General features: G+C 43.9%; 4 protein-coding genes across 5 annotated transcripts; all 4 read left to right on the forward strand.

Annotated features, from left to right (window-relative positions):
* Positions 1–998: 998 nt before the first annotated feature.
* snrpd1 (small nuclear ribonucleoprotein D1 polypeptide) lies at positions 999–3,614 on the forward strand. The gene is made up of 4 exons (XM_089023386.1): positions 999–1,153; positions 1,889–1,965; positions 2,610–2,801; positions 3,345–3,614. The coding sequence occupies exons 1-4, from the start codon at positions 1,140–1,142 to the stop codon at positions 3,419–3,421; spliced, it is 360 nt and encodes a 119-aa protein (XP_088879512.1). The 5' UTR covers positions 999–1,139; the 3' UTR covers positions 3,422–3,614.
* A 1,320-nt stretch (positions 3,615–4,934) lies between these two features.
* On the forward strand, positions 4,935–7,764 carry ggcta (gamma-glutamylcyclotransferase a). 2 transcript variants are annotated; one of them, XM_089023272.1, is made up of 5 exons: positions 4,935–5,274; positions 6,200–6,345; positions 6,413–6,548; positions 6,649–6,776; positions 7,643–7,764. In XM_089023272.1, the coding sequence occupies exons 1-4, from the start codon at positions 5,158–5,160 to the stop codon at positions 6,772–6,774; spliced, it is 525 nt and encodes a 174-aa protein (XP_088879398.1). In that variant the 5' UTR covers positions 4,935–5,157; the 3' UTR covers positions 6,775–6,776; positions 7,643–7,764. The 2 variants fall into 2 exon arrangements, with proteins under 2 accessions (XP_088879398.1, XP_088879397.1); XM_089023271.1 differs by having other exon boundaries at positions 4,936–5,274; positions 6,649–7,764.
* Positions 7,765–9,578: 1,814 nt separating this feature from the next.
* Positions 9,579–16,361, forward strand: LOC148883239 (antizyme inhibitor 1-like). Its single transcript, XM_089023605.1, has 11 exons — positions 9,579–9,757; positions 11,275–11,418; positions 11,511–11,724; positions 12,193–12,366; positions 12,459–12,631; positions 12,832–13,045; positions 13,210–13,284; positions 13,760–13,925; positions 14,074–14,183; positions 14,747–14,967; positions 15,642–16,361. Exons 3-11 carry the CDS (start codon positions 11,620–11,622, stop codon positions 15,700–15,702), a joined length of 1,299 nt encoding a protein of 432 aa, XP_088879731.1. The 5' UTR covers positions 9,579–9,757; positions 11,275–11,418; positions 11,511–11,619; the 3' UTR covers positions 15,703–16,361.
* Positions 16,362–17,151: 790 nt separating this feature from the next.
* On the forward strand, positions 17,152–24,269 carry adnp2b (ADNP homeobox 2b). The gene is made up of 5 exons (XM_089023844.1): positions 17,152–17,522; positions 18,553–18,673; positions 18,742–18,849; positions 19,682–20,215; positions 20,992–24,269. Exons 2-5 carry the CDS (start codon positions 18,566–18,568, stop codon positions 23,062–23,064), a joined length of 2,823 nt encoding a protein of 940 aa, XP_088879970.1. The 5' UTR covers positions 17,152–17,522; positions 18,553–18,565; the 3' UTR covers positions 23,065–24,269.
* Positions 24,270–24,382: the final 113 nt, after the last annotated feature.

Genomic DNA, 24,382 nt, shown 5'->3' on the forward strand with positions numbered 1-24,382 from the left:
CCCCTGACCGAGAAAGCGACACACAATGCATTTTGGGTACTTTGTTTGCTCAGAAAACTTCGTGTTGAAGACGAAATTAGAAGGAAAACATAAATAACGCGATGGTGAATCGTTGTGTGTCGTACCAAGACTACTATCTGATACTAGTTGACACAAATTCCCAGCAGACAAATCAGCCCATTTCCAACGGAGCTTGGGCGCCATCTTGTGCATTTTCTGGGACGCTACATTTCTGTCCAGATGCCTCTAAATGACACGGAAGGACTTCTTTAATGGATTGCAAACATTTATGCTTTCCTCTTCAGAACTATTTGAATCCTATTCATAACTGTATGAGTAACAAGAATGCATCTTCTCCGAATCTGAAGCCATTGTTTTGATTCTAGAACAAGCAAGACGTCCTGGCGTGACGTCACGAACAAGGGGGCGGGACCTTCTGAAACTCGTCATCTCCGAGGTCATTTTGAAGTAGTTTTGGGACACTTGAACTCATTTTTATTGATGTTTTTTGCATTTGACTAAAAATATCAGGCTGCGTGTTTTGGGTATTTTAGATGCTATAAAACGTTTTTCTGATGTCAGTTAGGAAACAAAAAAATGGTATTGGTTGTCCTTTAAAGGAAAACATTGTTTTTAATTCACAATAAAAGCATTTTTGTGCTATATTCAGACACGTTGTATTACAAAACGACAGTGTAAGGGGTGATTGATTCATTAGTTTGACTAATTGCACTGTTACGTAGGAATCATATTTTTTGCGAATTGTAGAACAATGAGGTCTATTGTCAGCAATTTGTGAATTTCCCATGGTTATGCAATGTCAAAACCGGTTGATGCATTTATATTTTTTAGGCGTCTCGACAGAATGTCTCCGGGGTTAAGCGCAATTGATTATTTATTGGACTCGTAAATATTGGTGGAAGAGGGGGTGTGAAACGCATAAAATTGAATTCGTTGACATTTGTGTGTCGCCATCCCTGTTGGTGGCGCTGTGATCTCGGGAACCCATTTCGGTCGCATTTAGATGACGTCACGTGTACGCTCAGTGAACGTAAAATCTACCATTTGCGGCCTACTGGTTTGATTCAAATCCAGCGCCGTAATTTTTCTTTTTTTTGCGCTCCAATTGTTTCGACGCCATGAAACTAGTCAGGTAAGACGCTTGAAAACTCATCCGTGTGTCCGATAAAGTGTCGCTCGTTGTGAGGAACGATGATTTACATTCCCGATGGAGGTAGATCGAATGCGGGTGTTGGTTCTGTCAAGAGCGCGCCAGGGAGAGAAAGCGGCGGTTCGAATGAATGGACCGTCAAGCTAGTTCAAAACAAGACATTTGATGTTCACGTGGATGTATTTCAGCAACATGTACGAAAAATGCTCGTGCGTACGTTATATAAACGCTTGACTATAGCCGTTGCATCTTTGTAGTAACTACGGTTGAAACGCTCCCACTCCTGCTCTCTTCGCCACAGAAGTTGAGTTAGCTTAGCTTCTGATCTGATGGCACACGACTCCCAAAGTCAAATTCATTTGAAACGTACAAGATTGTATTCTATCAACATTCTTTTCTTTGCCAATAAGGTGCAGCTAATTTCCTTTGTTTAGCCTACAAGTGGTTTCAAATTATCGATGAAAAGGTTTCTTCAGCCGCCATCTGTACTTCTTTGAAGGTGTCGGATGTTTCGCTTCGTATCCAAGAAGATTCGTCAGAAAACTAAAGTCTTACCGGTAATTTAGACCTGATCAGCTTCAACAAAAAAAAACTGAGTAGCCATGTTGGAGCCAAAAGAGCTGGGTCTTTTTATTGAGCTGAGCCGGAATTCCCATCACTATTAGTTTGCCGATCAAGGATGGATGAGTAACGAACCCCCTTCTACCCACCCCACAGGTTTTTGATGAAACTGAGCCACGAGACTGTGACCATCGAGTTGAAGAACGGTACCCAGGTCCATGGCACCATCACGGGTAAAGATACCCGCCATGTAGCATTAAAGTAAAAAAAAAAAGGAATCCAGTCAGTTGATAGGTGGATGACAGATTTCATTAACATTTATAATCAGGAACACATTTTTTAACAACTTCAATAGCGAGAAAACTGCACATTGTCTCACAATTGTGACATTTTTGCTCAACACACACACACACACACAAACAATCGGGTTCCAGGACTTGACTCGCAAGGTACATTGAATAATAAGTCATTACAGTTTGTTTTTATAGTACTTGACAAATGACCTTATAACGTGTTTATCCAGTTCATGCTGTAGAATAGTTAAAAGTGCTTTTAAAACATTTTTTTAGACTTGGAACAGATTAAAATTTGTTACATTGATTATAATGGAAAGTTATGCTTCGGTTTTTGAACAAACCATTTTTTGAACAGTTTTCTGGAACAGATTAGGGTCGAAAACCGAGGTATCGCTGTTGTCCTTTCATAACTTTGCTGCCGTGTTACTTCCGAGTAGAGTGAACGCTGGCGTGTGTGGCTGCCGCTGCTCACCCGCACAAAAAAAAAATACTGTGAAATAAAAAATGCAATTGCTTGAAAGCCTTTGCGATTTTATATTTGACACAAGGCCGCTCCCAATCTGCGCGCACGTGCTTTGCAGGTGTGGACGTGAGCATGAACACGCACTTGAAGGCGGTGAAGATGACGCTGAAGAACCGCGAGCCGGCCCAGCTGGAGTCATTGAGTATCCGTGGCAACAACATCCGCTACTTCATTTTGCCCGACAGCCTGCCACTCGACACGCTGCTCGTTGACATTGAGCCCAAGATCAAGTCCAAGAAGAGAGAAGCCGGTAAGACAGCATTGCCCAAAACTATACTATACTGTTGTATAGTATAGTGTGTATATATATATATATATATATATATATATATATATATATATATATATATATAATACAGTACATTACTTTATATTACATTACTTTATTCTATATTGTATGATATTATTGTATTGTATTGTTTTGTTTTATTTTATATTATAGTATACTATAGTACAGTGCATTACTTTACATTACTTTAATTTATATTGTATTATATTATTTTATATTATTTTATAGTATAGTATATTGTAGTAAGTCATATTATTATATTATTTTATTTTATTGTTTTTTTTGTATTATATTATTTTGTATTATATATATATATATATATATATATATATATATATTAGTGTATTTTTTACATGAATAGTTCGTTTTTCACATAATTGTACATTTTTTTGGTAGTTAATTAATTCAAGCATAAAACAAAGTGGGGAGCCTAATTAGCCGGAATTCCCATCACTACGACGTAATTCAAGAGTGTGTGTATGTGTGTTTGGTGTGTTTGTGCAGTGGCTGGACGAGGACGGGGCAGAGGCCGAGGACGTGGCAGAGGACGGGGACGAGGACGGGGCGGCCCAAGGAGATGATCACCTCACCCTCAAAACCACCTGCTCTTTCTTCGACTGTTTTTGTACAGGATGCTTCTTTTTCACCGATTTTCTCCCCGACTTTTTGATTTGTACATTACAATGTTCCTTGATGAGAAGCTGTTGATTTACTTTGGTTGAGGCCTCAACCTGTTACTTTTTTCCTCATTAAAGTTCGTAATTTCATACAAAATGCTTAATTCTTTTTTATATGATTAACCACGTGTGATTGGCCGCTTCAGGGTGTCCCCAGCCAATTGACCGAAGACAGCTTGGGATATGCGACACCGACCCTGCACCTCTGTGAGTGACACTTGGGAGGTTAAGCGGACCAGAAAACCAACCAATGGATGGATGATTTACACAGATGGGCGGCACAATGGGCGACTGATTAGCAAGCCGCTTCACAGTGGAGAGGTGCAAGGTTCAATTCCGACATCGGCCATCCTGTGGAATTTCCACGTTCTCCCTATACAGTGATACCTTGGCTTACGAACGTTTATGAATGTTCAATTTATGAGCAAGCCATCTGTACACTTGATGCCAAAAGCTATCAACCCAGCTAAACACAACGCAATTGATGAGGAACAAGGTAAAATTATCGCACCTCCAAGGGATCATTCCTCAAGATGGTGAAAGGTTACGTTTCTTATCAATTGTTTAATGCTGATGAAAGCGGCCACTCCATTCCATCAGCCATCAACGACCATCACAAAGGTAAATAAAACCACTTTATTATACGGTAGTTTATTTCTTTAATTACAATACCATAGCACATTTATAATACATAAAATAAGGTGTATTTTCTGTAGTTTCAAGGCTTAGAAAGTAGAAAATGAGGTTTTATGGGGACCTGGGAACGCATTATTCTCATTTTAATGGTTTCCTATGGGAAATTAATTTTTGGGATTCACACTTTTCGCCTTACACACTGTCTGGGAACCAATTAAGTTTGTAAGCCAAGGTATCGCTGTACTTGCATGGTTTTTCTCTGGGTACCCTTGATTTCCTCCCACATTTCAAAAATACTTCTAAATTGTTCCTTCACTGACTTGGTCCCTCAACGGTCATATAGTGCAGTTAGCATTCTTTATCATAAAAGTGTGCATATCTTTATTAAATACACAAACGTTTTGCAAAACAGGCATACTCTATTATTAATAATATACAAATGTAATGAAACAAAATCATTCTAACGGCTGGCAACCAGTTTGTGGCGTACCCCAACTGAAGAGCCATTTGGGAGCCGGAAGAGCCGAGCCAAAACAAACGGCTCTCTAAAAAGAGCCAGAATTCTCGTTATCGAGTGTGTGTGCAAATGGTTGTTCGTTTCTGTGTGGCCCGCAACTGGCTGGCAACCGGTTCAGGGTGTCCCCTCGTTACTCTGAAGACGGTTGGGATAGGCTCCAGCACCCCCCGCGACCTTAGTGAGTATGAATGAATAGGAAATGAATGATTAACTGGTGCCTGTTTGACGACGAGTTAGCTTATCGAGTCTATTACGTCACTGTACCCAAGCGTGTCCCGCTACGTGAGCCGGAACCGGTTGTTGACGCTGAGACATAATAGTTTCGCGATCCTTCCGCCTGCTATATTTGTAAACAATTAGCCTTGTTAATGTGATGTTTGAACGAATGCAGAAGGACCGGTTTTGTATTGTTGAAATGAGTCATAGCTAGCCTGGACGAAGCATTAGAAGTGCACTTGCTCGCCATAACGGCGGAGGATATTTCCAAATGGCGCCAGGAGGCACCGGCACCTTCGCCTATTTTGCTTTCGGGAGCAACATGTTAAAGGAAAGACTGCACCTGGAAAACCCTTCAGCGACGTACTTCGATACCGCTCGACTAAAGGTCATTCAAATTTGTGGTCATTTCTAGACACCTGATATCGCGCGAAATAAACCGGGTTTTTTTTGTTTTGTTTTTTTGCTGATGTCCACATTTTGTTACCGATATCGCCTGACCGTCGATTTATACAAACATATTCACGGCGACACATAAATAACTAAAATGTCGTAATGAACCCCGCGTAGGCTTTTTATTTATACACAATAGATTCGAACGACAAATTCACAACAGATGGAAGCAAAAACACTCATCGCTCCTGACCAATCCTCGTAGTACTTTATATGACCACCATATGGCGCCAAAATTCTGCTTTAATCACTTCTGTGTTCTGCGTCAAACGAAATGTTCCAGATTATTTATTGACTAACTTGTTATGTGCTTGTCATGTGAGCTGGGCAGATATTAACTTGGATGGATAAAATTGTATGGCTATTTAGCTGGCTGGCTGCTATCTATTAACTATCTATTAGCTGGCTAGCTAGATGCTATTTAGCTGGCTGGATTGATAGCTGGCGAGCTATGTGGCTGTATGGATAGCTGGCTATTTATTAGCTAATTAGCTATCTTTCCATCTATTTGAATTACTAACATTAGCCACAAGTTCCTCCAAGCGTGGCTGTTCACCTATCACATTAAACACGCATTATTCCCTGAGCATTGGAATCAGCTTTTAATGTTAGCAGATAATTAGCTAGAATGTTTGATTCCACAGCCAACGTGAGCCACTACTTGGCCAGATCATTGGACTTTGGTGATATTCGATACAAGCACTAGTGTTTAGAAGAATAGCTATCTGGCTGGCTAGCTAGTTATTTAGCTCACTATCTATTCACTAGCTAGCTGGCTAGACACACACATTATTTCACTCGAGACCACAACCAAAACACATTTCAAACAAATGCCTAGATTCTAACGCGTCTGTTTGCAGGACTACCAGCTGGATTTTGGGGTTTGGGACAAAGGTGAGGAGAACAGCTGGCACGGCGGTGTGGCAACCATCCGAGAAAGTCCCGGTTCTGAGGTGTGGGGGGTCGTCTGGACCATCAACCAAGACCACCAGGAGACCCTGGACAAGTTAGATCCATGCGCACGCACATGCACGAATGCACACAATATCGTGATAGAGCCTGCATGTTTTTAGGCAGGAAGGTGTCCATGTTGGTATTTATTCCCCGTTGGAGGTCAAAGTGGAGAGCAGCAACCACGATGAGATGCTGTGCAGGACGTATCAGATGAACAACTTCCATGCTCGTCCTACATCCCCACAGTACAAACATGTACGTGCCTTTATCTCACTTTGTGTGTGCGTGTGTGTAAAAATAAATAAATAAATAACTATATGTATTTATTAATGTATTATTTATTTATTTTGCAAAGGTGGTGTGTTGTGGCGCCGAGCAGAATGGACTTCCTGATGATTACGTTGGCAGGCTACAGGCGGTCAAAACCAACAACTACGTAGGACCTTCCATGTTGGATCGTATCAAAATGCATGCCAATTAGCAGTGAGTCAACATTTTACCATCGCTGTATGTACAGTATTGGACACTTATTGGTGCTACGAATTAAAAAGCTCTATTGTTGTTACATTCGGAATTTTTTTTAGTTCAAAGATTTTATGAGAATAATAGATTTTAAATAGTCATTAACTCATTCACTGCCAGACGTGCAAAAACATGTCCAATGTCGTGCCAGGGTTTTTGTCATTGTCACTCGAATTCCAGGACCAACAGAATATGGAGTTTTCGGACTACATGAACATTAAATGCAGCGTAAGAAACCTTAGACTCTCTTCTTTCATCAGAACAAAAGAGTTAATTCTTAAGTTATATGGGTGTGGAGTTATATGAGCTTGAAATGAGGGTGGTTGTCCAAAATACAATACAATACATGCATATTGGTTGATGTAGTGCTTTAACAACAGCTGAAGCGGGTACATGGAAAAAAGGGAAATGCTGCCCGATTGTGGAAGGGAAAAACATTGCCAGAGTCAATGACCAGCGCTTTATCGGCACTCAAAGAAGAAAAAACAAAACCCGAACATATTTTCAATTCCCGAATACATTTGTGAATGGCAGTTAATGACAGAAACACCTGAAACTAATTATATTATAGGAATGGTGAAATTGAAATCAATTTATGAGCAGTTTTTCAATGTTTTACACTCCTCAAAAATGTTTCAAGAAAAAAAATGCTGTGTGGATATTTATGACTTTCCCGTGACTCTGTTGATGTCACACTTACTTCTATCTGATCCAGATAGCGAAATCTTCATTTCAAATCATCAAAGTGAAACTGTATAATCAATTAGGCCACCAATCCGAATCGCATTACTCACGTCACTTTGTTTATTTCCCTTTTTTTCCACCAGCCTCAAGTTTCTTTTTTTTAAGACCAGTGTAGCAGATTTTTAGTGTAAATCACTTGATTGTGTTGTTTGCATCTGCTGAAGAAGCATCATCTGGAAATTAAAAACAATGCATCAACAACAAATGACGTCACTTATATTTGATTAAAAAATATTATCTTGCTTTCAGCCCGCGGGGCTTCCAAGCTTGAACTCCTGACCAGCGTCACGCTTAACCAATCAAAATGAATCATTTCCCTTTTATGAACGCTAAAAACTAAAACGGACGCGTGACCGCGACTAAATGAGGAAAATTTCCCGTTATCGCCACCCCCCCCCTCACCCAAATAAATGCTACACATCATATACAGCAGCTTGACTGCTAATGTTAGCCATTGCGTGTCAGACCGCACAACATTTACAATATACATTTACACCTTGTTTCACATTTAAAAAAACTGTGTGTGTGTGTGTGTGTGTGTGTGTGTGTGTGTGTGTGTGTGTGTGTGTGTGTGTGTGTGTGTGTGTGTGTGTGTGTGTGTGTGTGTGTGTGTGTGTGTGTGTGTGTGTGTGTGTGTGTGCATATAATTCAAAACAGGATACTTGTCAAGTTCTCATGGGGTCTGTTTAGGCCCCAAGCAATTCAATTCGCGCAAGTGGAACACATTTTGGTTTTATTTTTCCACTACCGAGAAATTAGGAAGTAAATGTAGAATTCAGTCAGACCGCAATCTTCCAAAAGCCTTGGCTCAAATTAAAGGACAACTGACACCATTTTTTTTAGCATAATTGACAATAAAGCTGACTTTCACTTTGATTTTTTTGTTTGCTAACTGACATCAGAAAAACGTTTTATAGCATCTAAAATAGCCAAAACATGCATACTGATATTTTTAGTCAAATGCAAAACACCAATAAAAATTACTTAAAATGTCCCAAAACAACTTCAAAATGACCTTGGAAATGGCGAGTTTCAGAAGGTCCCGCCCCCTTGTTCGTGACGTCACGCCAGGATGTCTTGTCTTGCTCTAGAATCAAAACAATGGCTTCAGATTCGGAGAAGATGCTTTCTTGTTACTCATCCAGTTATGAATATGATTCAAATAGTTCTGAAGAGGAAAGCATACATGTTTGCAATCGATTAAAAGAGTCATCCTGTATCAATTCGAGCCGTTGGGACTCCAATGTAGCGTCCCAGAAAATGCACAAGATGGCGCCCAAGCTCCGTTGGAAATGGGCTGATTTGTCTGCTGGGAATTTGTGTCAACTAATATAAAATAGTAGTCCCTGTGCAACACACAACGATTCACCATCGCGTTATTTATGTGTTGTCTTTCTAATTTTGCCATTAACACAGATCAACATGAAGTTTTCAGACCAAACAAAGTACCCAAATTGCAATGTGTGTCACAAGACTTCCTGAATATTCCGCGTGAGTCTTAAAACGTCAAATATAGCTAGCTATATGCTGTGGAATCTTTGTAAAATACGTTCAGTAGAAGTCGTTTGAAGTGATTTTATAAATTATGGACACAACTTGTTGGGAGGTGTCGGTTGTCCTTTAACTCAAATAACCCCAACTCGAATAGAACCTGAATAGATGAACGATAGAAATCGTTGGTATCCGGGTCTACTTTTGGGAGCGACCATCTGCGTCCAAACACAAACAGGAACAAAAACGAATGAGACACAGGGCGCACCGCTTCCAAATGTTTGTGACGGTTCTTGACGACAACTCGCACTAAAGAGACGCCCTGCCCTGAGTGACAACGTCGAGTGCGAACGTCCATCCGTCGGGATGGACTATTACGTAAGACAGATAACGAACACCCCCGCCTTTTTCGGAATTGCATATTTGGTTCGTCCTTCGCTGAACGTCGAACGCTAATTGGTGTGACGCGGCAAAGAGGCCACGCCCCCAAGCCGTTGCTGAACTTTTGCTACTTCCTACGGCCGCAGCGGGACTCTCTAGCTAACCGTCGAAGAGGCGAGAAGGACGTCCGCGATCACGCAAGCTTCGACGACCCATATGGCCGCAACAGCCGCTGCTCTTTTTTTCAACGTGGGGCCCACTACTGTTTAAAAATTCCGCCGAAAAAGAGAAGACGATTTTCTAAAACCTTCTGGCCGTTATCTCACGTAAGTCGATGGTGAAAGTGTGTTGTGAGTTTCTGTGTTTGGCGTTAACATGGCGGGCTGCTCTTTCCGCCTCCATTGGCCCCAAACATGACTGGCCGATTCAATGCGGTTTCTCGTCGACTCGAATATCTTCAAATGTGGTTCAAATACCGAAGGCGATATTCTGGCGTCACAGCGGACTAGTTTATGTCTTATAGACAGGCGGTGCTTTGCGATGTTCCGGGTTATTTATACCGTGAGCCGACAACGTCAGCTTCTATGGCGGTGTGCTTACTCATTGGCACCACAATATCTATCTGACCCATTTTCGTCGATAAAATATATTTTTCTTCCACACTGGCGCTTTTTTTAAAGAATACAAACGACCCCCTTAAATCTAGATTTTCCGCTTTGGAGTATCTCGACGTCTTTTCGGCTTTGATGTCGCCATTGAATCGCTGATCTCAGTTGTCAAGTTGTTTGGTGCGCATGCGCAGTGTGCGTTTCATGGAAGATTGCCATTCCAGGAGTTTAAAAAAGGGCAGCCTTGTTTCCAAGGGTGGGAACAAATACATACTACAAAACCCGTTTTAAAAACTCAATTTACAAGAGACAAAAGTTTCCTTATTGCATTAATTAAACTACTAAGGTGGAAAAAAGGCATGTGACAAATGAGGTTGCATTTTGTTTATTCAACAGAGAACTATTTAAATTTCCCGTTAGTGCTGCTGTTGGTATTTGTCGAGTACTTGCTGTGGTTGGATTGGATTTGCCTTTATTATTGTGATAATTAAATTTTCAACACTGGAATAAATTACATTTCTTTTTTTATTAGGCTTTCACAACCAGGGTCTTGGAACCGATCAGTGAAAAAAAAAATCAGCCTATAGAATAGACACTTATTTAAACAACATATTTATTAACTGCGTAATTGACTCATGTAATCAAAGTCAGCTTTATTGTCAAATATGTTAATATGCATGACGTACAGCACAGATGAAATTAATGTCCTCTCGGACCCAGCGTGCAAGGCATTTATAATGTGGCTAAAAAGACATACAATTGACAACAGACAAACATGAGGTAGTGTCATGTAATGTAGTACTGCAAAAACAAACAAAAAAAAGGATTGAAGTGAGGTCTTGCAGGAAAACAAACAAGAAAGAACAAAAAATAGAGTTCAGGATGATAGTACAGCGTGTAGCGTGTACTCAGTGTTCGGTGAGTGTGGCAGTAGGAATGGGCAGGGGGGGCAAGGCAAGAAAAGTCTAAGTTGGCATATTATTGACAGCCATTGAAATACACGTGGGAAAAAAGTCAAAATCCATCCCCCGAATAATGATAATCACTCCGTATGCGGAAAAGGGCTTGTCAAGCTTAACAAATGCATTAATGTAAAATGAATTGACAAAACTTTGAATGATGAACAATGCACAGAACGACCTTGGGGTAAACGATAGGCTTGCTTGCGTATGATGTGATATAGCAATTTACTGGCAAAATGTTGAATGTCAGTAAGTGTTAACATGCGTGTGCAGGGCTCCCCCATCTCGGCACAGGTGTATGAGCGTTATCCCGAGGGTCTAGGGGCAGCTCTTTACCGGGAGAACTTCGACTTCAACGCTGAGCCGCCTTGGGATCCTAGCTGATAGCGGGACAGCTCCATCTCCCGACTTGTCCATGTGAGTTTGAGTCATGCCACCGCGTTATTTCTTCCTGTTTATGAATCTCCCAACATTGATGTTATAACGTATTTTTTTCTCCCCACCCCTAGTTTGTTGCATAACGGCAGGACCCCCCATTTGGCTCAGTCGTGACCCCCTCGTTGCAGATTTTCTCTCACTCGTTCTTAATGATTTTTGGCTCGCTGGAATACGGGTAAGATGAAAGGACTCGCCGACCGAGCCGCCGGCTACACCGTCGAGCTGCTGGGGGGTGGCGCCACCCTCGACGATGTCATCGACGAGCGCATCCGCGAACAAGCCTCGGTTGGTACACACTCTGGGAAATTTCGCTACTTTGTTTACGTGGTGACAGAACAGACATTTTTCCGTATTAAACCATAATCCTGGTATTACAAGATGTCTACGGGGGAAATAAAACAATACAGCATTTTTATTTTATTTTTTATGTTTTTACATGGAAATACTTAAATGGATAATTTGTGTAATTTTACCACAATTAGTTTTTTTTTTGGGGGGGGGTATATTAATATTCCTGGTATTACAAGATGTTTAAGGGGGAAATAAAACAATACAGCATTTTTTTTTTTTTTTTTGTTTTACCAGAATTGTCAAATTCCTTGTTTGATTTTGTCATTTTACAAGAGAATTTATCATTTCAACCAGAATGAAGAGGAAACGAGTTTTTAGAAAAATATCATCTTCCCAGAATGAACTTGAAATATGAACCTCTATTGGTGCCACTAAGTCTTCTGCTTTGTTGTGTGTTGACAGGTGGAGAAGAGCGCCTTCATGGTAGGTGACCTGGGCTCTCTCATCCACCAGCACGCTCTCTGGAAGAGTGCCACGCAGCGAGTGCAGCCGTACTTCCCTCTCCGGTGCAACCGCAGCCCGGCGGTTGTGGAGGTGCTCGCCTCGCTGGGCCTGGGCTTTGTTTGCGCTAGCAAAGTGAGTATTTGCTTTCATTTCAAAGCACTCGCACAACCAGGTCCTCTCCGATTTGGACGGGTTATTCACGGCGATCCGTCCGTCACTCGCAGGCCGAAGTCAACTTGGCACTGGATTGCGGCGTGGCTCCCGATAACATCATCCTGTCGGGTGTCTGCAAGCAGCTGGCGCTCATCAAGGCCGCAGCCAAGCACAAAGTCCACCATCTCGTCTGTGAGAATGAAGCCGAGCTGGCCAAGATCGCGCGGCTCCACCCGCGTGCCAAGTAAGTCGAAAAGACAATCATTTCACAGCGTAGTTGCGCAAAAGGTGGAGTGTTGTGATATAAAAGGTTTCTTCAGCCGTCATCTGTACTTCTTTGAAGGTGTCGGACGTTTCGCTTCTCATCCAAGAAGCTTCGTCAGAAAACTAAAGTCTTACTGGTAGACGTTGTGATATAAAAGTTGATGTCCGACGGCCTTGCAGGGTGTTGATGCAGCTGAGCACGGAGGCTCACGCGGCCGAGACCAGCGTGGCATTCGGCGCCACCCTGAAGAGCTGCCGTCACTTCCTGGAGGCGGCCAAGATGCTCGGCGTGCAGGTGGCGGGCGTGACCTTCCACGTGCCGACCTCCTGCCTGGAGCTGCAGCGGGCCTACGGCCACGCGCTGGCGGACGCCCGCTGCGTCTTCGATATGGGGGTGAGGGCCAACGCTTTGAGGAATATTTTCAGACAGCGTTTTGGTGAACTTTCATCAAAGATGAACCCTAACATTTGAAGCTAAGTGAATCATCTCCACCCTGCCTCTCAGATGGTCCAAGCTCACATCTGTTTTGTTTTTTTGTTTGTTTTCTTTCATTGTAGGCGGACCTGGGCTTCAACATGAACATCCTGGACATCGGCGGTGGATTCAACGGGTCGGAGATTCAACTTAAACAGGTCAACAACGCCTTAAATGACATCTTGATCAAGTCAGACTTTGACCTCCCGATTAGCGTCGTGGAGGACGCAGATAAGACGTGTTGACTTGTCTGGATGAGTAACAAGAAAGCATCTTCTCCCAATCTGAAGCCATTGTTTTGAATCTAGAGCAAGGCAAGACGTCCTGGCGTGACGTCACGAACAACCTTCTGAAACTCGGCATCTCCGAGGTCGTTTTGGGACACTTTAACTCATTTTGACTAAAAATATCAGCCTGCGAGTTTTGGCTATTTGAGATGCTATAAAACGTTTTTCTGATGTCAGTTAGGAAACAAAAAAACATGGTGTCGGTTGTCCTTTAAATTTGTATTATTATTAACTGGACAGGTGGATGATGCTAAATTGCAGCAAATTTGACTTTTGAGTCCAGCAAAGGCATGTTTAATAAGACGTGAGAAATATTAATGTGATGTATTCGTTGTTGTGTACGCAGGTGGAATCCGTCCTCAGCCCGCTGCTGGAAGCCTACTTCCCGCCGCTGTCTGGTGTGCGCGTGCTGGCCCAGCCGGGCTCCTTCTACGTGGCGTCGGCCTTCAGCCTAGCCGTCAACGTGATTGGAAAGGAGGTGGTGACCCGTTGCTGGGACGACTTAGTTCCAGGTGGGTCCAATTAATCACACGGCCGCCACATAGCACAAAGCGTAGCTGTTGTGTAATCGGAGGACATCACCGTCGTGTCGTTATTGTCGTTGTTGTTGTTGTTGTTGTTGCACATTTCAAGCCTCGTGCGCGCGTGTCGTGTCGTCAGGTGGCAACGGCGAGGACGCCGAGTTCCTGTACTACATGAACGAAGGCGTTTATGGCCCGTTTGGTGTCAAGCTCCTGGGGAACGCCATCACCGCCCCATCGGTGCACAAGGTTTGGACTCCGCCCACTTCCCAACCGATCAAATGAATCACCTGAAAGCGGGTCGGGGTTTAACAGCGGATCTTCAGATTAACAATGCGTACTGACATGTTTTGTACATGCGCGTCCTACTTGACTGACCTTGCTCGACAGCATTTACAACAGATAACACGCATTCAAAACGTAAGAAAACAAAAATATTTGCTGCTGTAATACTGATCTATACTTCCATTAATGATCAATTCTGAATACAAAACACACTTCGATTCTCACAAGTGACAAATTAGTTATCAGGCCACAACTAAGAAAAAACACAAATATTATTCCCTTTATGGCCACAATAGTTACGTCTAAAGTGAAAGCTTGCATACTTGCACTTTTTTACTCACGGATTCATCAATTAGATAATTTAAAAAAGATAACTTTAATTTTGTTTTGTTTTTTGGGGGGGGGCAACCGTGTTTTGAAGGGAAGCATTAAATATTTATCAACAGTTATCATCGGGCGGGTTTACAGCAATTTTCTTTAAGGTCACTTTCCCTCCTAAAAATGACAAATGGCTGTTTTCCACGCAGCGTGCGCCGTGCGCGGACGACGTAGTGTACCCCAGCAGCCTGTGGGGTCCCACTTTGGATCAGTTGGACTTTGTGGTGGAGCGCTGCCTCCTACCCGAACTCGACGTGGGTGACTGGCTGCTCTTCTCCAACATGGGCGCCTGCGGCCTGGATGACCTTGCCGGGGCCACGTGCGCTTCGCCCCAGCTGCCTGTCTACTACGCCGCCACCACATCGGACTGGTAAATTAGCTTGGGATTACATTCGGATTGTCGTCAAACAAGAAAAATCATTTCATTAAAAAAAAAAAATAAAATAATTAAATCAAAAGTGTGAAAAAAAATATGACTTCAATTGATTTTAAATTGCCATATACAACCGACACCATTTTTTTTTGTTTCCTAACTGACTTCAGAAACATGTTTTATAGCCTCCTATATAACAACGATTTATCATCGCGTTATTTATGTTTTCCTTCTAATTTCACCATCAATACGGATCAACACGATGTTTTCAGACCAAACAAAGTACCCAAAATGCATTGTGTGTCGCTTTCTCGGTCAGGGGTGTTGCTGACGTGACATCACGTCAGGAATCGACACGACTCGAAAACAAGACTTCCTGAATATTCAGCGTAAGTCTTAAAACGTAAAATATAGCTATATGCGGTGGAATCTTTGTAAAATACGCTCAGTAGAAGTCATTTGAAATGATTTTACAAATCATGGACACAACTTGTCCGGAGGTGTCGGTTGTCCTTAAAAGCAAGGCCAAAAATATGAATCTAGTTTGTGGCCACATTTACCTTGACCATTGATGACAAAGCAGGACTTAATGGGGGCGGGAGGGAAACAATATGTAGATCAATAATTTCTGATTGTGAAGGCACTGACAGACAACTGGTTGTGGTCCGCAGGTACGAAATGCAGGAAGCGGGCGTGACGCTGGACGGTGCCATCAAGCCCTTCTTCGAATAATAACCTTAAAAATTCCCCCCCCTCGCCAACCCAAAGCGTCTCGCTGTGGTCGACATTCCACAACAGCGTGTTAGTATGAAATAACCCGCCCCCCCATTTTTTAATTTTTTTCCCCCTGCCATATAAAATCAATCCTGCCCAAGTGATGTTTATGCAACAAAATGGATGACTCTGGAGATGGAATACCCCCCCCCCCTTCATCGTTACCTTTCACAAAATTGCTTATGCTCTCTATCGTCTTGTGTGTGTGTGTGTGTGTGAAAACTTTTGAAGAATGTTATGGTACCCTAGCATAACTAAGGAAATTATATTCATCATTTTTTTTTTGTATTTATTTGATCAAGTTGTTGCTACGGCGATGGCTTTTTCCTAATAAGATGTTAATGTTTTTGTGTGTGTCAACTTCGTATGTGCTGTCATGTGACTCATTTGTCACCTGAAAATGGTCATCAAGTCAAGTCTACTGGCCCATTTTGGACAGTTTAACCTTCATATTCAAGGCAACCCGTTTGGGAAAATGTCACCAAAAATGCATTCATGAAGAACTTGTTGTCTACAAGCACTAACGGACCATATTACCCTGTTTGTTTTTCACTGTAAATTGTGTTTGTTGAAATGATGATAGTTATTAATTTAATACATTTCTGACTGAAATCATTCATCACGAGTGAGTCTTGATTGATTTGAAGTTGGTTTTCCTTTACACAATAAATGCCTAATTATTATTGTAAGTGGGTACATAATTTAGCCTTATTTTTTTGTAATATGATTTTGGAAGAAGTGATCTTTGTGTAGCTACGTACAAATATTTTGTAATGCCTAATCCATAAACATTTTAAAATGGAACTGTCAAATTATGTTCAAACTTTTACATTTTACATTTATTTCATAGAACAGGATTTGGCGAAGCCGGCGAAGCGATGATGCGCGTTGATTTTTGTCGAAAAATGTTCATTGTGCGCTTTTATTTATATCAAGAAATCTGGTTTTGTCAAAGACGCAATTGGTGAAAGTGCTGTGATTTACGTTAATTTTAAATTTGCAACATTTCCCCCCAAAATTTTAAGAACATATTTTCTTCGATAATAGCTGTCCCCAATTTTTAATCGAGCTAGTTTGTAATCCTATTTTTCACCACTATGCTCAAATTTGCGATATGGGGCGGCCCTTGTTTGGGATTGGCTAATAAAAATGGTGTGATATGACGTCACCCAGAAGGGGCACCGCCCATTTAGCTCACTTTCCCGACCTCCCATTGGCCTAGCTTGGCCGTGTACCACGTGATCACGCGAGACCGCCCTCTTAGCCACGCCCCCTAAATAGAATTTAGCACTTTAAACCACTAAATAAATGAATGCCTCAGGAAATCTCCCAAAGTCCAAAAGTTTATTAAGAAAATGTTAACTCGAACTCTTGTAGAGTGAGTAGTATCTCATTATTAGGCTAGTAAAAAGTTACTTAGCCAAAAAAGCTAGGAAGTCACCCATTGGTCAGTTTGTGCGCTATGCAAATACAGCTTCCCTACGTCACATCCTGTACTTCGCCGCCATTTTTTCCTGTCTCGGCGAAGAAAGGGGACAAAAAGCCGTGTAAAAAAATTGTCCACGTTCTTGTCCTCGACTCACTAATTAGTACCGACGGTTAAAAAAAAACCTAAGCAGCCGCATAAACCCACGGGATGTTCCGCTGAGTGCGACGGTGAAGGAAGACGGACAGAACTGCGGGCGGGCGAGCGAGTGTCGTCGCTGGGCGCCGAGTGGAGGAAGTCGGGGTGAACGCTGTGCGATTCTAGCCGAACCCTACCTCGCGGTCCGGAGCAGGTAGACGTTCGCCGACGGGGTTTCTGTCGTCAGAGGGCGGGGAGGAGGCTCCTCTGACCCGGTGTGATGCTGTCACCGCGGCGCCCAATCACTCGGACGCGCACGCTTGCCTTGTTTACACTTATTGCTGCCCACTACTCAGTCATTTCACACATTTTAAGTTAATTTATCTTTCTTGTCACCTGGCACAATTTGATTATCTTCATATTATTATTTTAACAGTATTCTGTATAATATTTAAATAATAATGTGTTATTCGTTTGACTGTGATTTAAATGATATTCATGAGTTGACGACGATGGCTTCTGGAAGATTCTAGCTCCGAGCAAGCGTCGAGATGTTATTAGTTATGCCGCTCAAATCCACTAGGGGGAGATCACGCGAAAAGTCGTTTTGCAGCGTTTTCATAAAGCAAGAAAAAAGTTGCCTTCGTTCACTTTCGGGGATTATTTGACAATGATTTAAAATGGAAGTGTTGATTACAAATGACTGTCGCAATTAAGGTTTGAGGCAAATGATTTGCAAACTTGGCCTGCTTTTAACTTTTTTTTTACTTTTTGTGTAATATCACGATTTCCTTTCATTTAACACTGAAACCGTTTTATTTCTGTTTGATTCTATTCTATAAAATGTTGTTTACATTGAATCATGAGGTCAAGAATCTCAACTTTCCTCCAATAATCGAGGTCTGGCTCGTTCTCATGGTCAAAATGCAGTCAAAAAGGAAACGTCAATGGTCGCAGGATGTAAATACAGTATATATGACATGCTACAAGTTAGCATGACAATCCTTTCTTGGATTAGTCCAAAGAAATGGTGTTTCAAGATGGCGCCGACACAAGTGGCAACCTCGGTTACGTGTGTGGTAATTGTTCCTGGTTTTTTTGTGACCCAACCCCTCCATACTTATTTGTCATGTCTTTTTTATGATGATACTAGTGCAGCGTGGAGACAAATTCCTTGTGTGTTCTACATACTCGGTCAATAAAGGTGATTCTGATTGAGATTCGCCATGTAATTTTGTCTGAAGGACGTGACCAATCATGTATCAGCTTCCGGTGAGCAACTTGGAGAAGGTCCGCAAGGCGCGCAAGGCGGTGAAAAACGTCTTGAGTGAGATCGGCCTGGAGGACTGCCAGAAATTTCTGGAGGTACTCATCTTTATAGCTCATCTTCAAATAACAATGACGTTGACTTTTCATTGCTTGTCTTGTTTTAGGAGGTGGATGGTAAAAAGAATGAGGAAGATTCACAGGAAGACGATCCTTTGATGGGGACTGAGTGGACCGATTTCACTGATGGATACAGCGGAAGACTACATAAGAAGGTGACGTTAGCTCACAGTGAAAGCTAAAGATCGCTTAATGAAAATTCGGGCAGCTTTTGAAGCCTTTACCATCTTAATTGGGGGAAAAGAAAGTCTCCGAAAAGAGTCCGAACGTCTCAGAGCCTCTCAAAATGAAACAAACCGGTGATATCTGGTGGTTGGCAAAATTGATAGTAGTAAACAATCCTCCAAATGTGATTTCCAATTCCAGCTCATTCCTGGAATGGACACTCAAGAGTTAGCATCATTCTTAGCATTGTCGTGTATTGGCATCTGCTGGTGAAAAATCAACAAAGCGTGTGAAAAGTAAAAGAAAACTAAAGTCGTTTAATGATGAATACTCCCGAGCATTTCCAGGAGTTAAACTTTGCTCAAGAAAAGGTGAAAATGATGTTTGACTTTCGTACCTGTCAACATTGGCTAATAGCTGCTCGTATAAATGATTACAGTTCCCGTATAAAAATTGTAGTACGTTATTTGAAATGATAAAAAAAAGGCTAACAAGCGGACATCCAGACAGCTAATTGCGCGTGTTGTACTAGTGATGAAAAAAATGTAGATATACACGATTGAGGATTACTTTTGCTGCTTTGCCGTGACAATAGTAGCCAATAGTGGCAGCATTGTTGTTGTCTACCAGACCGACTGGATTTGAGCCAAAATGGTCTTTGTCAGATGGGTTCACAATTAAAAACAATGTTTTTTCCTCGTCTAAAAGTTGTATGTAGTATGCCGTACATGATTTGAAATGATAAAAAAAAAAAACCTATGACATACTGGGAAAAGTGAAAAGTTGACCGGAACTAACTAGCTTGTCCCTGCGTGTCCACAGTGGCCTTACCGCTCTCGCACCATCTGCTGCATCATGTGCAAGTACTCGTCCAAGAACATCCACCACTACCGCAATCATGTGGTGCGCTGCCACGAGTCCCTCCAGCGCTTCTGCTCACTCGCCTCCTGCCAGCGCTGCATTTTTGTGGGCCACCCTCGCGCCGTCAAGAAGCACATCCTGCTTTTCCACAGCTGGCATTCAAACAATTCAACCGCGCCGATGGCCGCGTCCGGGGCGGCGACCGCGACGACCGCCACGACGACGGTGGCGGCTAGCGCGCTTCAACCGACCATTGATCGCTACAGGTGCAGGAAGTGCTCCTACCCGTCGCAGTCTATCTTCGCCATCAAGAAACATATCATCCTCAAGCACATGGCGGCTGAGGCTGAGCAATACATTGGCTACCGGCTTCCCATAGCGGGTTCCACCGCCAAACTTTACTGCTGTAAAACCTGCGTGGTCAACACGGGCAACCTGGACCAGATGCTGCATCACTTGCTGGTGGAACCCAAGCACTACAGCTTCAAGACGCAGGTAAGGTCGCAGTCATCTGGGAATTGTTCCATTTGGGGAGTTAGAGGAGCTTTAGCTCTTGGAAACAATCTTTTTACAACCTTGAAAGTTGGCTTTTCGGGGTAAACTTTTTTGTTTCCTAACTGACATGAGAAAAACGTTTTATAGCATCTAAAATACCCAAAACACGCAGGCTGATGTTTTTAGTCCAATGCAAAACAGCAATAAAAATGACTTAGTGTCCAAAAACGACTTCAAAATGAACCCGGAAATGGCCAGTTTCAGAAGGTCCCGCCCCCTTGTTCGTCACGTCACGCCAGGACGTCTTGCCTTGCTCTAGATTCTAGAGTCTAGATTTCAAAACAATGAACGTGGATTCTAGAGTATATGCACATTGAAGTGATACATTAGCAATGTGTTATCGGTGATGAAAGAGTTTCCCAAGTCCTAAATTCCGTCCAAGTTGTCTGTGCTTCAATTGTGTATTTGAGTCACGCATGTTGACTAAGCATGAAACGTTTAAAGATGATCACTTCTTCTTCTGTCTAATGTCTATCAATATGTCATATGTGGAGGCGACGAAACATTCCAATGACTTCAAAAATTCATAACGGACCTCAAGGGCTAACCCGAAGTACAACGTGGCCCACGGCAAAAAAGTGACTGACAGTCTTGATGTCAAGTAAGGCGTTTTTCGCCCCCAAAAAACGCCCATTTATAGTGCCTGTGTGTTACAGGGTGCGTGAAGGGCTTATCGGGGGGGAAAATACATATAATATATTTGACCCTCCTCACAGGTTAATGCGACAATCTATGACAACAAAGCGGGACCCACTGTTGTCCCCAAGCCCATCCCCGCGGCTAACGGCAACGGTCAATACGTCACGTTGCCCAACCTGGCGCCCAAGCCGCTTAGCAGCAAGCCCTTCGTGGTGTCCGGCAACGGGCAGCCCGGCGGCGGCACCGTGCTGGCCTTACAGCAGCTCCAAGGGGGGTCCAATAGCGCCACCTTGATCTGCGCTCCCGGGAGCAACCAGACTTTCTTGCCCCCGCAAGCGTCGGCCTTGGTGCAGCTGGCGAGCGCCGAGGCCAAAGGTTTGCTCCAGCCCGGCGCCACCATCTCCCTGCGGGGATCCTCCATCGTTACGTATCCCGCCGCCAAGCCGTCGTCGGCCAAACTTCAGCAGGTCGTGATCCCGGCGCCGAAACCCGCGGCGCAGGTGCCGCCGCCCAACCAGATGACCCTCCAAGGCACCATGCTCACCTCCCAATCGCTGCTGAGCCACCTCATCCCCACGGGCAACTGCGTCAACGGCATGCCCACGTACACCTTCGCTCCCCTGCAGGCGGCCGCGCCCGTCTCGCAGAGCTCCGCCAAAGCCGCCGAGCGGAGCGCCAACCAAGCCAAGAAATGGATCACCTGCCCTTTGTGTAACGAACTCTTCCCCAGCAACGTCTTCGACATGCACATGGAAGTGGCCCACCAGACCAAGCTGAGCCCGGCCGGCGCCGAAAGCCTGGCGGCCCGCGCGGCCTTCCTCAAGAAGATGCCCGACAAAAGCGTCAAATGCCTGACGTGCAAAGCGCTGCTTACCGAGAGGAACGTCCTGCAGCACCTCCTCCACGGCCTCAGCTGCCTCTACTGCTCCACCTTATTCTTCTCGGTCAAGCAGCTGGCCGAACACGTGCAGAAACACGAGCCGGCCGGGAAGCTTTACTGCGACTTCCTGCGCCAGAACTACAAAATCCACAGCAAGAGCAACGCGGGCCTCGTCATGCCGTATTTCGACGTGGCCGCCGAGGCGCCGCAGGAAATCCTCGGCGAGTGCGAAGTCAACTTGGCTCTGGTCACCAGCACCTTGGAGCTCGTCTACGTGCAGCTCCGACCGGGCGCTCGCTCGGAGGTCTGCGCCGCGCCGGTCAAAGTGGACCCCTCCTGCTGCCCCTTCTGCAACGAGAAGTTCCAAGGGCAACCCAAATACCTGCAGCACCTGAAGCAGAGACACTTGGTGGCTCCCACCGTCCACGCCATCCTCAAAACGGACGCCTTCAAATGCATCTACTGCAACGGGGTCTACACGGGCAAGGTGACCCAACAGGCCGTCATGCTTCACATCCAACGGTGCCGATGTTCCCCCAAACCGCCGCAGTATCCCAAGATGGCCTCGACCTCGCTCCCGCCGGCGCCCAAAATGGCCGCTCAGACGCCTCGCCAACCCCCGCCCGGGCTTTACTTCCTCCAGATGCCCCAAAACGTCACCTTGAAACCGCTGCAACCCAAACCACCGCCGCCGCAGCAGAGCAAAGATCAACTGGCGTCCACCAAGAGGCTGGAGGCCGCCTTGAAGCAGGTCATCGAAATCAACAAGCGGGAACGCGAGCAGAAAGCCGCCGGGCGCCGGAGGGAACCGCCCCAAGCCCAACCCCAAGCACAAGCACAACCCCAACCCATCGCCGACCCCAAAGTCAGTCTGGCGCTGGATCCGTTGCCGCAAGACCGCCGCACCTACAACGATCGGCGCGATTTCATCGGCCGGTACTTCAACCGGCGGCCGTACGCGGGCCGCGCCGAGACGGAAGAGCTTTGCCGCCGCCTGTCGCTCACCAAAGGGGAGGTGGTGGCGCTCTTCAGCAAAAAGCGCATCCGTTGCATGAAGAGCTTCAAAGGAAGCAAAGCCACCGTCTTCCTGGGATTCGACATGGCCCGACTGGCGCAGCTACGACACCCGCTCGACATTCCCGAGCAGAGGCTCGTCGAGTCCAGGGACAACCAGTTGGACGAGCTGTCAGAAGCCGAACCGGAAGCGGAACCGATGGACGAAAGCGGGAATGACAAACCAGCTGCTGGAATCCCGACGGAGCAAGCGTGAAAGCCTCGGACGGTACTTGCGATTTTTCACATTTGTTTCAAATTTCCAACCACTCCCATAAGCGGAAAAAAAAAGGCAGAAATTACCAAACGCCGTACCCTGTGTAATGATTGACGGCTGCCTCGACAGGTCCTTCTCCCCCCAAAAAAATTAGATTGTGAAAAAGTTCCTTTTTTTCTGTCATGTCCTGAAAAATAAATTGTGTGGAAAAACAAGGAAAAACAAAAATGCTGTACAGTGATACCTCAGTTTACGAACCCCTTGGCTTACAAACTTTTCAGTTTACGAACGTTAAATTCATGAAAATTTTACCTTGGCATACAAACTATTTTTTGAGATACACACGGAGCTGCCACGACTCATTTTTGTCCCCCCTAGTTAATAAGTCAACTTCCCCCTCTGAATCTTAAATTGTATTTTGTGAAAGTTTATGAGCAAATGACGCCCCCCCCAAAAAAAAAAAACTACTACACTGTACTGTAAATACCTTGGAAGTGGTAGCAAATCCAATGGCATGCGATAGTTTTTCTAATTTTTTTACGTAAACAAAAAAAAGCATTTTTCAAGCAAATTGTGTAATTTAAAGTAGTTTAGTTTAGAAAGTTTTTCAAAAAGCATTAAAATTGGTGTAGGAGGTTCACAGTAATTTTAATTGTGACAGGGTAACGGCGACATTACGCCATCGCGTGGTTGTAGTACTATTCTTGTCCACTAGATGTTGCCAATTCTTCCCATGGTGTGGTGACTGAAAAGCACGTGTTGACCTATACACTTCCGCCATATCTGATTTCCACGCCCACTTTTTGTTACATAAGTACAGAAAATAACTTGTACGCTTGTATGCTAATACTTTACTCGTTTTTTTGTCTCATGTTTGAGTTGTTGCGGTTGATTTTTGCACAGGCTTCAGGACCTTATGAATATTCAAAATATAAGGATATTTTTTAAAAGATGTTGAAAATGTTTAAGAGTGTACCGGTGACTTCACCGAAATAAACTCACGTTTAGTTTGGGTCGCCACGCACTTGCGCATTTACACACCACGTTGTGTAATTATATTTTGTTTTCTCCTAACAGCTTTTTTGGACTGTATTTGGTGAGTAATGGGGTTAAGGGGCATTTTCCAAAGTATAACCTATAACCCTCCTTCACTTGTCTCCCATTCTTTCCACGACGGTGTTGTACCAAAATAAAAGTGCTTTCGTATCCTATTTGGCGACACTACTGTATTTTCTCCATAAATCGTGTCATTTGAATCGGATGGGTGAGACTAGAGGAAGTAAACATCCAAAAATATGCAAGATAGTTGGACACCTGT

Source organism: Hippocampus bargibanti, linkage group LG20 (assembly GCF_051943395.1).
Source record: "Hippocampus bargibanti isolate YZ-2025 linkage group LG20, ASM5194339v1, whole genome shotgun sequence".
NCBI lineage: Eukaryota > Metazoa > Chordata > Actinopteri > Syngnathiformes > Syngnathidae > Hippocampus > Hippocampus bargibanti.

Excerpts from the sequence above, each read along its gene's own strand:
- LOC148883239 (XM_089023605.1), top strand. The coding sequence starts at position 11,620 with ATGAAAGGACTCGCCGACCGAGCCGCCGGCTACACCGTCGAGCTGCTG. Across the intron at positions 13,046-13,209 it reads GCTGCGTCTTCGATATGGGG|GCGGACCTGGGCTTCAACAT; the intron begins GTGAGGGCCAAC and ends CTTTCATTGTAG. Across the intron at positions 13,926-14,073 it reads CTGGGACGACTTAGTTCCAG|GTGGCAACGGCGAGGACGCC; the intron begins GTGGGTCCAATT and ends TCGTGTCGTCAG.
- ggcta (XM_089023272.1), top strand. The coding sequence starts at position 5,158 with ATGGCGCCAGGAGGCACCGGCACCTTCGCCTATTTTGCTTTCGGGAGC. Across the intron at positions 5,275-6,199 it reads TCGATACCGCTCGACTAAAG|GACTACCAGCTGGATTTTGG; the intron begins GTCATTCAAATT and ends GTCTGTTTGCAG. Across the intron at positions 6,549-6,648 it reads CATCCCCACAGTACAAACAT|GTGGTGTGTTGTGGCGCCGA; the intron begins GTACGTGCCTTT and ends TATTTTGCAAAG.
- snrpd1 (XM_089023386.1), top strand. Across the intron at positions 1,966-2,609 it reads GGTCCATGGCACCATCACGG|GTGTGGACGTGAGCATGAAC; the intron begins GTAAAGATACCC and ends CGTGCTTTGCAG. Across the intron at positions 2,802-3,344 it reads GTCCAAGAAGAGAGAAGCCG|TGGCTGGACGAGGACGGGGC; the intron begins GTAAGACAGCAT and ends GTGTTTGTGCAG.
- adnp2b (XM_089023844.1), top strand. The coding sequence starts at position 18,566 with ATGTATCAGCTTCCGGTGAGCAACTTGGAGAAGGTCCGCAAGGCGCGC. Across the intron at positions 18,674-18,741 it reads ACTGCCAGAAATTTCTGGAG|GAGGTGGATGGTAAAAAGAA; the intron begins GTACTCATCTTT and ends GTCTTGTTTTAG. Across the intron at positions 20,216-20,991 it reads ACTACAGCTTCAAGACGCAG|GTTAATGCGACAATCTATGA; the intron begins GTAAGGTCGCAG and ends CCCTCCTCACAG.